Source organism: Schistocerca gregaria, chromosome 4 (assembly GCF_023897955.1).
Source record: "Schistocerca gregaria isolate iqSchGreg1 chromosome 4, iqSchGreg1.2, whole genome shotgun sequence".
NCBI lineage: Eukaryota > Metazoa > Arthropoda > Insecta > Orthoptera > Acrididae > Schistocerca > Schistocerca gregaria.
Genome location: NC_064923.1, coordinates 636,264,924 through 636,278,293, shown reverse-complemented (window position 1 = coordinate 636,278,293; position 13,370 = coordinate 636,264,924). Strand labels below are relative to the sequence as shown.

At 44.9% G+C, this 13,370-nt stretch overlaps 1 protein-coding gene across 3 annotated transcripts in view; it reads right to left on the bottom strand.

Moving 5' to 3' along the window:
* Window positions 1-13,370, bottom strand: part of LOC126266974 (ankyrin repeat domain-containing protein 33B-like) — a 1,584,966-nt gene that overhangs the window by 989,923 nt on the left and 581,673 nt on the right. For all 3 annotated transcript variants that reach the window (XM_049971702.1, XM_049971705.1, XM_049971704.1), the window contains one exon: window positions 5,540-5,911. In XM_049971702.1, the coding sequence (XP_049827659.1) occupies window positions 5,540-5,905 (366 nt within the window). In that variant the 5' untranslated portion in view covers window positions 5,906-5,911. The remainder of the gene's footprint in view (window positions 1-5,539; window positions 5,912-13,370) is intronic.

Here is a 13,370-nt window from a genome sequence, read left to right as displayed (position 1 = left end):
AATGTACGGTCGCGAAACGACGCCCACTGCTTGAATACTGCTCAGCAGTGTGGGATCCGTGCAGATAGGATTGATAGAAGAGATAGAGAAGATCCAACGCAGAGCACCGCGCTTCGTTACAGGATCATTTAGTAATCGCGAAAGCGTTACGGAGATGATAGATAAACTCCAGTGGAAGACTCTGCAAGAGAGATTCTCAGTAGCTCGGTACGGGCTTTTGTTGAATTTTCGAGAACATACCTTCACCGAGGTGTCAAGCAGTATATTGCTCCCTCCTACGCATATCTCGAGAAGAGACCATGAGGATAAAATCAGAGAGATTGAGCCCACACAGAGGCATACCGACAATCCTTCTTTCCTCGAACAATACGAGACTGGAACAGAAGGGAGAATCGATATAGGTACTCAATGTACCCTCCTCCACACACCGTCAGGTGGCTTGCGGAGTATGGATGTAGATGTAGATGTAGAAGTAGAAGTAGAGCGGGTGTCGCACGGTCACCTGACACTACCGAGATGGAAGACATCGTGTTAATCGTGTGGCTCTGGCGTATCGTGCTGCATGTGGAACAGCACCACAGTGAGAGCAATATGAGCAACAGTTGGCACGACAGAGACACAACGAACTGTTACACAGCGATTATTTCAAGGACAGCTCCGAGCCAGACGCCCAGTAGCGTTCGTTCCAATGACCGCAAACCACCGCCATTTACGAGTTCAGTGGTGACTTGTTGAGTCGGCCATAGTATTGCTTTGATCACTGCGGGATCAGTTTTTGTACATGGGCTATCGTCAGTATTTTCCGCACTTACGGATGGTTTGAAAACGGACTCAGGCGTCCGAAAATAGTCATTATCAAGAAATAAAGAAAAGCTACTTCTCAGTGCAACTTCTGACGGAGCTACAAACATTTATTTCAGACATCCTTTTGTATGTAGTGCACCGCTTTTGTTGGCACTAACAAGGGCGCTGGCATTGACAAACCCTTATGGCTAGTTCTCTCTCATTTAATTTCTGTAACTGCCCTCTCAGGGGGTGTCATAGGAGGTGATGGGGTGTCAGGGGCTTTAATTATTTTATGCTCGAATTAAGTCAGGTGACGGGTCTTAGTCCATGTGCTATATTTTCCAAGTTCTGTTGGTGGAAATTCTGTATGCGATAGGCACTCGGGACAGGGAATTGTGTGCGGCTGCAGCTACCGGGTTCCGTGAAGGTCGTTTCCAAGTGACAATAGTGGTGATCAGGGGTGCTCCATTCCAAAGTCACTCTCGGCTTTCTCTGGGCCGGAGGGAAGCCAAAGAGAACTGCGTGGAATCTGTAAGTGCGACGCCGTGGCATCAGGGACAGGACAGTCACACTTTGTATCGTTGCATTCTTAGAATCATGGCTCAGCGACAGCAGGGTGTTGCGCAAAGCTGGTGCCTCGTATAGGCACAGTATTTTTCTACGTCGGTTACTCCTTCCGTGCCTCTATTTTCCTGCGTTTGCTTTAAAAAAGGAAGCTGATTAGTGGACACCGGATGTTTTAATAATGTGCCACTAGTTTTTGGCTGAAGCCTCTCAAGTGGTGTAGAATTTTTCGTGGTGTTTTGGTGGGGTTGTGTGCAGCGTTTTGTAAGCTTGTGATTGCCGCTCAGATCCGCCACTGGCCACTACTGCCAATATGCGACTTTGTAGTGTCGGCGCATCTTAATTTCTTCAGAGTTTTGGGTAGACAACAAAATTTCTCAGTAGCTCAACTTCAGCCGCCGGACGGTCAAGATATGAAGTAGAGGAAGAGATCGGCCGAATGTTAGCATTACTCGGGTTCGATTTCGCGACTTATCGGAACATCATCCATGGCCGCAGCTTGTCAGAGTGGTCAACAGTCCTAAATCGTTGCCTGCAGTGCAGCTGAACGTTGATAGCTGACTTCACACCAATCGTGCACGGCGTTTGGTAAAGTATATAGCAACTTCCGCAAAGTAGGGACTCAGTTATTTTGAAACGCCAACACCGCGTCTGCCGGTAATTTACATGGGGGTTCTATAGATGAGAAGTTTTTATGGATCAATGTGCCACAAATTAGCGAATTATCACTCTGTTAGGATAATCATCCCATTCAAAGTAGACAGAATGGAACTACAATCATTTGATGGGCCCCTACTTCAACTTTGCCAACTAATTATTCATGGAAAGTTCTTGTGCTTGTCATGTATTTGAACAGCCGCATATTATCATAATATTTGCAGATTTGATTATTTAGTCTTTGAGTCAATAAATCTCAGTATGATACCACATCGTGCTATAATTTCAGTAATTACAGGACCACATTTGAATACCCTGCAGTTAATTACTTTTTTAAGGGACATTATTCAGTATATTGTAAATTACGTAAAGGTGTCAGCCCATGAATTGTCATTAAAGCCAGGGTCAAATAGACACTTTTGAAATCAGACATCTTGCGCATAACACGAAGAGTGTCAGTTCTTGGGAGGGTATACAACATTGAGATACAAGTTTTACTCGAATCAGGGGACTAGGCACTCTTTCAGCATGTCAGTTCATAGCGCCAGTAAGTTTTCTGTATTAGTTAAATAATATTCCTGCAGAGTGGATATCCTGCGCATTGACTAGTTATAGATCATGCCATGGCACTGGATGTGGTGTTAAAAGCGAGTTGCTCTATACTATCCTGCTCGGAACATGTAGCAAAAAGTTTGGTATCACTCGCCATGCAGTAATGCGATGATTATTTAAGCACACTGCACTGCTGAATGGTAGGAAATAGCTACGCGGAATGAGCGCGTGGTAGAAACTCAAAAGCACAGTAAGTGTAGGTCAGTTCACAATGGATACCGAAACAGAGAAAGCCGCGAACAGGCTGTACTCGAGCACTGTCCAGATGTCACGCTGTGACGGCCGCAAGGGAAAACAGGACGTCACAGTGCGCGCGTAATTAAGACCAGAACTGCACCTTGCTCCGTCTACAGAGTCCCTTTGAATCGCTCCGGAAAGGTATTGAGTCACACACCATAAAATGCTACTCATTATTGTTCCTGTTCGTATGTGTCGGGTTCAATGAGCGTTCGTCCCATGAATGCTCGAGTGGGTTAAAATGTGGCGATCGGGCACAATTCACTGCATATTAAGCCACATACTTTCATCCAAAGAGCGAGGAAATGTCACACTGTGTTGCTGAAACCTGACATCTGCATCACGATAACGTAATGACGGGAAAAGATGCAAATGTTTTGCAAGAATGTCCACATAATGTGTACCCCTTACTGGTCCCTGCAGCCGGACAGTGGGGTCCAAACAGTAACCAAGTCATACCTGGACACAACATGTAGGATCCACAACTTCATGGCCAACAATCTCAGCTATGTAAATTAAAACCGAATTCATCAGACGAAGCACCACGCTGCCGTTACAAGTTCGTAGGCCAATGTCAGTCGAAAATTGTGTCGCGTTGTCACGAAAGAGAAAGAAGACATCCATCACCTGTGGATACCTTGGTGGAGAACAGAATCTAACATTTACCTCTTAACAGGGTGAAATCGTCAGATGTAAAATTAACTTCGGGAGTATACTGCAGTAGTTTCAAAGATCGCTTTCATTATACAAATTCACGGCCTGGTGGACAGTGTAGAAAGCTCGTTTTCGCTATTCATAGGTTCCATCATGTTCACTGAGCAGAAAAAGCAGTAACACTACAAAATAATTAATGTACAGTAGTGAAATTTCGGGAATTCATTTGCCTAAGAAACATATTTGAGTGATTAGCATTGCAAGTTTACAGGTTAATGTAAACGCGAGGTACGCTATTGCAAATTTGAAATGCTGGTACATTAATAACAGGTATAACCACCAGAATGTTGATTAAAAACACATAAATGTGCATGAATTTTGTTGTACACGTGCCGTATGTCAATTTGCGTGATGGATTTCCAGGCCTGTTGCACTTGGGTGGTCAGTACATCGACAGTTATCGCTGTTATTGGATGACGCTGGAGTTGCCGTCCAATGATGCTCCGTATGTGCTCGATTGAAACATTTGGTGATCGAACACTCCGAGGAATCATGTCAACACTCTAGAGCATATTACAACAACGGTATGTGAGCGAACGTTATCATGTATGAAAACACCCCCTGAAGTGCTGTTAATTAATGGCAGCACAACATGTCGAATCACGAGAATGACGTACAGATTTGTAGTTTGGGTGCACGGGATAACCAGAAGAGCTGTCATACGAAATCGTACCACAGACCACAACGCCAATTGTAGGTCTAGCACGCAGACAGGCTGGTTGCAGGCCCTCAACTCTCCTCCTTCTAACCAACATATGGTCATCACTGGAACCGAGGCAGAACCAGCTTTTATCAGTAAACGCAACAGACACGAATGTAAAATTAGAGAGATTCGAGCGCGCACGGAGGCTTTCAGACTGTCGTTCTTCCCGCGAACCATACGCGAGTGGAACAGAAAAGGGAGGTAATGACAGTGGCATGTAAAGTGCCCTCCGCCACACACCGTTGGGTGGCTTCCGGAGTATAGATGTAGATGTAGATGTAGATCTTTCCTTCTATGAGCTCTCGCTTTCATCACTGCAGAAGCAATCTTTGTGCATGGGCTATCGCTCCTGCACACCCTTCTGTATGTCCACCTCCTCTTCCGTCCACCCTCTCTCCTTCTTTCCCCTTTCCCCAACCATCCCCTGCCTCTCTCTCACCATCTATCTCCTCCTCTCCCCTCCCCCTTCCCTCCCTCTCTCCTTGTCCTCCTCTCGCCATTGTGCACTGCCTGCTCTACCCTCTCATCTCCTCCCATTCAGCATATGGGCGCTGATGGCCATTACGTGGAGTGTCGTCCAGATGCAGCAACAACAACGATCCTCCTCCCTTGTCTCTCACCATCCATGTCCTCATCTGCCTCTGTCCATCTCTTCCTCTCGCCAGTGGTCATCATCTGGTTTCCCTCTCCCCTCTCATCTCATCCTCCCACCTCTCTCTCAACATCCATCTCCTCCTCCCCTCCCTATATCCATCTCGTTCTCCCACAACTGATTACCACCAGCTTACAGATGGTTTGAGAATGAACACAGGTGTCCGAAGCTAGTCACCATCAAGAAATAAAAAAAAAATATACTTCTCAGACCAACTTATGACGGAGCTACAACCGTTTATTTCAATTATAAGACGAGTTGCGGAACTGTTTTTCACGTGCAGCATGCTACAAGCTATTACAAAGGAATATCCAATTTATGTATCGACGAAATATGTAAAAATTAGCTAGTCTTAGATAACACTCTTTTGTTGGTGACATTGCTATATGCTATAGATCCCTCAATGTTACACGCTCGGGCATATCTTCCTTACAAGATTTTGCTCAAAGATTTTTTGTTTTGTTTTTGGAAGTATGGAGAACTTCAAGCATTTGGCAATGATTGTCACCTACACGTAACGTACGGCTCGCAGACCTTAGAACTAGGGCTTCACGAGACGATGCGATATGCACCGTGTAAGACAGGAGCTCGCGCTGTACAGCTCTGCGACTGACCTGCACGGGTTTGACGGTGGGGCTGGCGGTCGTGGCGGGCGGCGAGGGCGGCAGGTCGAAGCGCACGCGGCGCACCGGCTTCTGGGGCGGCGGCGAGGGCGGCGGCTTGTGGTCGCCGGCTACCTGCCCGGGGGCGTCGCCGTTCAGCAGCATGGCGGCCTGCACGTCCGTGTAGGAGCGCGAGTAGCGCCGCCCGCCCTGCCGGCACTGCACCGACACCCGCAGGGGCGGCGCGGACGCGGAAGCGCCGGGGGCGGCGTCCGGGGGCGGCGGCGGCGGCGGCGGCGGCGAGAAGCGCTGGCTCAGCCCCAGCGCCGGCAGCTGCGCCACCTGCAGCACGGGCGAGCGGCCGCGCGTGCTGTACATGCTCGCCTGCACAGAACAGAGCACGCGCGCCGCAGGGCTCAGTTCTCGTTCCAGTCTACACGGAAATTATTGCACAAAAATACTCTCGTAATCAACATGGAAATGAATATAACTCACAAAACAGTTGAAGATGGTTTTTGAATATGTCTCAACTGCCATTACTCACATTTCATAATTAGTGTTTAATGTTTCTCGTCTTATCTAAAAATTAAACAAAGTACGTTATTAATAAATACCTCTTTAAGTTGATACTATAGAATAAAAATATTTAAAAATATAACAAAGAATAAGGTTTTTTAAGTACTGAATTAGTTATCTCGTCTGAACAGTCAAAGAAACTGGTACAAGTGCTTAATATCGTGAGGGCCCCCGCGAGGATCCAGAAGTGCCGCAACACGGCGTCGCATAGACCCAACTAATGTCTGAAGTAGTGCTGGAGGGAACCGACACCACGAATCCTGCAGGGCTGTCCACAAATCCATAGGAATACGATGGGGTGGAGGTCTCTTCTGGACAGCACGTTGCAAGGCATTCCAGTCACGCTCAATGACTGGGCAATCTGGTGGCCAGGGGATGTGTTTACACCCAGAAGAGTGTTCCTGGAGCCACTCATTAGCAATTCTGGACATCTGGGGTGTCGCATTGTCCTTCTGCAACTGCCCAAGTCCGTCGGAATGCACAATGGGTACGACGGGTGCAGGTGATCAGAAAGGGTGCTTACGTACGTTTTACCTGTCAGAGTCGAATCAAGACGTCTCAGGGGCCAAATATCACTCCAACTACACACGCCCCACATCATTACAGAGCCTCCACCAACTTGAACAGTCCCCTACTGACATGCAGGGTCCATAGATTCATAAGATTATCTCCTTACCCGTACACGTCCATCCGTTCCATACAATTTGGAACGAGACTTGTCAGACCAGGCTACACGTGTCCAGTTATCAGAAGTCCAATGTCGGGGCCGATGGGGCCAGACGAGGCGTAAGGCTCTGTGTCGTGTAGTCATCAACGGTACACGAGTGGGCTTCCGGCTCCGAAATCCCAAATCGATGATGGACCTTTGAATGGTTCGCACACTGACATTTGTTGATAGCCCAGCATTGAAATCTAGAGCAATTTGCGGAAGGGTTGCACTTCTGTCACGTTGAACGATTCTCTTCAGTCGTCGTTGGTCCCGTTGTTGCAGGATCTTTTTCCGGCCGCAGCGATGTCGGAGATTTGATGCTTTACCGAATTCCTGATATTCACCGTACACTCGTGAAATGGTCGTACGGGAAAATCCCCACTTCACCGCTACGTCGGAGATGCTGTGTCTCACCGATCGTCGATGGCTATAACACTACGTTCAAACTCAATTAAATCTTGACAACCTGCCATTGCAGCAGCAGTAACCGATATAACAACTGCCCCATACACTTGTTGCCTTATATAGGCACTACCGCAGCGCCGTATTCTGCCTGTTTACGCATCTATGTATTTGAATACGTATGCCTATACCAGTTTCTTTGGATCTTCACTGTATTAACGTTGTATTTCAAGTAATTTTTAGATCTTAAGATAATCATTAAATGTGATTGAAACTAGTTATGAAGTGTGACTAATTGTGTGATTAATTGTTCTTGCTTTATGACAGTAAGTCTTCCATTATTAAAATCTTTTTTTTCTGCTCAGTAAATATAAAATTGAGATCTAATTTTCAAACACCCCACGACCTTCCCAAGCACAATGGTGTCAATAACAATGATTTGCGTTTCTTTTTCCAGAATGCTTAATTATTCACAAAATATAGTGATACGGGTGTTTTCCATAGTAAAAGACGATTCCTCTTCAATCGGCTTTGACATAAATGCCACTTAATGGCACATAGTTTCCTTTGATGTTCGTTTCGGTAAGGCATGGTCTTGCCTGTAAATACACACATCAACAAAAATTTTGCATCATCTCGATACATCGTGGAGTGTGTTGCTTTCGCCGTGTGCTTCCTTTGTGCCCGGTTCTGTGCTGATCAGAAGGTCGGTCCTGATATTTTTTGTAAACATACATAGAGTTAAATTGAGTGCTGCTTACGTCTAGAACGCCTCACTCAGAAATTGCAGTATTTCAAGTAAAGCAGCAGTAGTGTTGCTAAAGACGTCTTTGGAACAGTAGAGCGAACAGCCATCATGCCGCGAAGGACAATCGGGACCAGTGATCGGGCCCATATTATCACTTAACGCGCACAACGAAGTGATAAGACCCTACGCTGTTGATATACGTCAACGGGAACAGTTGAGAATGTGCCCCCGACCGCGACTCGAACCTGTGATCTCTTGCTTACATGGCAGACGTTCTATCCGTGTGAGCCACCGAGGGCACAGAGGATAGAGCGACTGCAGAGACTTATCGCTTGCACGCTCCCCGTGAAACCCACATTCCCAACTTAGTGTCCACACACTACATTCGTAGCGCCCCTGCCCACTACACTCATTACTCGCGGCAGACAATCTGACCGAGTTCGGGCAACGCGTGTGCATCCGCACAGAAGAGGAGGGTCAATGGTCCATTAGCCTTAACTATATGAAGATGATATCTGTTCTTTCGGACATGTTCTTCTTTGCTGGGCAGGGGCACTACGAATGTAGTGTGTGGACATTAAGTTGGAAATGTGGGTCTCACGGGCAGCGTGCAAGGGATAAGTCCCTGCAGTTGCTCTACCCTCTGTTCCCCGCAGTGGCTCAGACGGATAGAGCGTCTGCCATGTAAGGTACGTTGTCGAGGGCGCGACGCCCACTAGCGACCGCGACGGGTCGCTGCGTGACGTCAGAAGTTGCCTGCTGGCGCATGCGCAGTTCGAGTTTGGGATGCGACGCGCGACTCTTGCGGCAGCTGCCGCAGCACTGCACCAGTGAGCAGTGTTGCGACGAAGTCGGACGACACAAAGACGTGCTGCTGCCAGAAAGATGTCGAGCCAGTCACGGAAAACTGAAATGAGCCACTCACAGGATGTGCTACTCTGTGAGCTGGTCTCGCAACATCCTTGCCTTTACGATCTGAAGAACCCTAAATATAGGGACACTTTGTTCAGACAGAATTTGGGAAGAAATTGGTGCACAGTTCAAACTGGCAGGTGAGTGAAATATATATTATTTTCCCACTAATGCAAATTTTTCAGTCCTGTTATGAAAATCAATATAATCCATGCAGATGTAGAATTAGAATGATAAAAATAAACTTGCAGGTCACTTGTCGCATTACTCTTTTTTTGTGACGATAAAAATTGAAAACGGCAAGTACATTATAAAATGAACAATGTAAAGTACAACGAGAAAGTTGAATTTTATAATACCTTTACTTTGAAAGTAATCGGTAGATTGGTGTCTTGATATTAAACTAATTTGAATGTTTTTTCGCTCTGTTGAAAAACGTAAATTTTTGACGTTTGTTAGTTTTGTTAGGACGTCTTCTTCTACTTGGGCATCCTTGTCCAGGTTCAGAAGAAAATACTAGAGGTGAGTAATTTATCCTCTTCCCAAGAATGAGAAGAAAATATATTGAAGGCAGCATGTCTTTACTTTTAAGAAACCGACATTTCGTGGCATTTTAAATGAAGTTGTCAAGAGCATATGGAGAAATATTAGTAACTCATACCGGAGAAATATATGACATAAAATGGTTTCATTAGGTCCAAATGTGTCAGCTAAACAAACCAAATGCATTCTCTATCGTGTGATGACCACATGATTCACGTTGCGCATCGACAGAACTGGCGGCTAGCCGCGACGCTCAAAAAAAAGGTTTAAATGGCTCTCAGCACTATGGGACTTAACATCTATGGTCATCAGTCCCCTAGAACTTAGAACTACTTAAACCTAACTAACCTAAGGACATCACACAACACCCAGCCATCACGAGGCACAGAAAATCCCTGACCCCGCCCGGAATAGAACCCGGGAACCCAGGCGTGGGAAGCGAGAACGCTACCGCACCACCACGAGATGCGGGCCCGCGACGCTCCCGGCGATATATGAGCCCAAATCTCGGAAACGGAGATCGATATCATTCTGATCTCAACTTTAAAAATAATTTCGATATGTTAGCTTCTTTTCTTCGGCAACGATGTATGACCTAACGTGAACCATACGCAAAGTAGCCAGCGACCACATTTTTCACTGTACACAATTCAAATTTTATGCGGTAGGTTACTTGCAAATTATGTATCGGAATAACTGTGACGAATATCGGAAAAATAGACACCTCATTATCAAGCTGTGATGTGAAACCGTAAGATACGCAAACATCAATTTTTTGTGCCTTTTACTTTCCTCACAATCTTTAGAGAAGTAATGTTGTTGTTGTTGTTGTTGTGGTCTTCAGTCCTGAGACTGGTTTGATGCAGCTCTCCATGCTACTCTATCCTGTGCAAGCTTTTTCATCTCCCAATACCTACTGCAACCTACATCCTTATGAATCTCCATAGTATATTCATCTCTTGGGCTCCCTCTACGATTTTTACCCTCCACACTGCCCTCCAATGCTATTTTGGTGATCCCTTGATGCCTCAGAACATGTCCTACCAACCGATCCCTTCTTCTGGTCAAGTTGTGCCACAAACTTCTCTTCTCCCCAATCCTATTCAATACTTCCTCATTAGTTATGTGATCTACCCATCTAATCTTCAGCATTCTTCTGTAACACCACATTTCGAAAGCTTCTATTCTCTTCTTGTCCAAACTATTTATCGTCCATGTTTCACTTCCATACATGGATACACTCCATACAAATACTTTCAGAAATGTCTTCGTGACACTTAAATCTATACTCGATGTTAACAAATTTCTCTTCTTCAGAAACGCTTTTCTTCCCATTGCCAGTCTATATTTTATATCCTCTCTACTTCAACCATCATCAGTTATTTTGCTCCCCAAATATCAAAACTCCTTTACTACTTTAAATGTCCCATTTCCCAATCTAATTCCCTCAGCATCACCCGACATAATTCGACTACATTCCATTATCCTCGGTTTGCTTTTGTTGATGTTCATCTTATATCCTCCTTTCAAGACACTATCCATTCCATTCAACTGCTCTTCCAAGTCCTTTGCTGTCTCTGACAGAATTACGATGTCATCGGCGAACCTCAAAGTTTTTATTTCTTCTCCATGGATTTTAATACCTACCCCGAATTTTTCTTTTGTTTCCTTTACTGCTTGCTCAATATACAGATTGAATAACATCGGGGAGAGGCTACAACCCTGTCTTACTCCCTTCCCAACAACTGCTTCCCTTTCATGTCCCTCGACTCTTATAACTTCCATCTGGTTTCTGTACAAATTGTAAATAGCCTTTCGCTCCCTGTATTTTACCCCTGCCACCTTTAGAATTTGAAAGAGAGTATCCCAGTCAACATTGTCAAAAGCTTTCTCTAAGTCTACGAATGCTAGAAACGTAGATTTTCCTTTCCTTAATCTTACTTCTAAGATAAGTCGTAAGGTCAGTATTGCCTCACGTGTTCCAACATTTCTACGGAATCCAAACTGATCTTCCCCGAGGTCGGCTTCTACCAGTTTCTCCATTCGTCTGTAAAGAAGTCGTGTTAGTATTTTCCAGCTGAGGCTTGTTAAACTGATTGTTCGGTAATTTTCACATCTTTCAACACCTGCTTTCTTTGGGATTGGAATTATTATATACTTCTTGAAGTCTGCGGGTATTTCGCCTGTTTCATACGTCTTGTTCACTAGATGGTAGAGTTTTGTCAGGCCTAGCCGTCCCAAGGCCGTCAGTAGTTCCAATGGAATGTTGTCTACTCCGGGGGCCTTGTTTCGACTCAGTGCTTTCAGTGCTCTGTCAAACTCTTCACGCAGTATCGTATCTCCCATTTCATCTTCATCCACATCCTCTTCCATTTCCATAATACTGTCCTCAAGTACATCGCCCTTGTATAGACCCTCTATATACTCCTTCCACCTTTCTGCTTTCCCTTCTTTGCTTAGAATTGGGTTTCCATCTGAGCTCTTGATGTTCATACAAGTGGTTCTCTTATCTCCAAAGGTCTCTTTAATTTTCCTGTAGGCAGTATGTATCTTACCCCTAGTGAGATAAGCCTCTACATCCTTACATTTGTCCTCTAGCCATCCCTGCTTACCCATTTTGCACTTCCTGTCGATCTCATTTTTGAGACGTTTGTATTCCTTTTTGCCTGCTTCATTTGCTGCATTTTTATATTTTCTCCTTTCATCAATTAAATTCAGTACTTCTTCTGTTACCCAAGGATTTCTACTAGTCCTCGTCTTTTTACCTACTTTATCCTCTGCTGCCTTCACTACTTCATCCCTCAAAGCTACCCATTCTTCTTCTACGTATTTCTCTCCCCCATTCCTGTCAATTTTTCCCTTATGCTCTCCCTGGAATTCTGTACAACCTCTGGTTCTTTCAGTTTATCCAGGTCCCATCTCCTTAAATTTCCACCTTTTTTGCAGTTTCTTCAGTTTTAATCTACAGGTCATAACCAATAGATTGTGGTCAGAGTCCACATCTGCCCCTGGAAATATCTTACAGTTTAAAACCTGGTTCCTAAATCTCTGTCTTACCATTATATAATCTATCTGATACCTTTTAGTATCTCCAGGGTTCTTCCATGTATACAACCTTCTTTCATGATTCTTAAACCAAGTATTAGCTATGATTAAGTTGTGCTCTGTGCAAAATTCTACCAGGCGGGTTCCTCTTTCATTTCTTAGCCCCAATCCATATTCACCTACTACGTTTCCTTCTCTCCCTTTTCCTACTGCCGAATTCCAGCTACCCATGACTATTAAATTTTCATCACCCTTCAGTATCTGAATAATTTCTTTTATTTCATCATACATTTCTTCAATTTCTTCGTCATCTGCAGAGCTAGTTGGCATATAAACTTGTACTACTATAGTAAGTGTGGGCTTCGTATCTATCTTGGCCACAATAATGCGTTCACTATGCTGTTTGTAGTAGCTTACCCTCATTCCTATTTTCCTATTCATTATTAAACCTACTCCTGCATTACCCCTATTTGATTTTGTATTTATAACCCTATAATCACCTGACCAGAAGTCTTGTTCCTCCTGCCACCGAACTTCACTAATTCCCACTATATCTAACTTTAACCTATCCATTACCCTTCTTAAATTTTCTAACCTACCTGCCCGATTAAGGGATCTGACATTCCACGCTCCGATCCGGAGAACGCCAGTTTTCTTTCTGCTGATAACGACATCCTCTTGAGTAGTCCCGGCCCGGAGATCCGAATGGGGGACTATTTTACCTCCGGAATATTTTACCCAAGAGGACGCCATCATCATTTAATCATACAGTAAAGCTGCATGCCCTCGGGAAAAATTACGGGCGTAGTTTCCCCTTGCTTTCAGCCGTTCGCAGTACCAGCACAGCAAGGCCGTTTTGGTTATTGTTACAAGGCCAGATCAGTCAATCATCCAGACTGTTGCCCCTG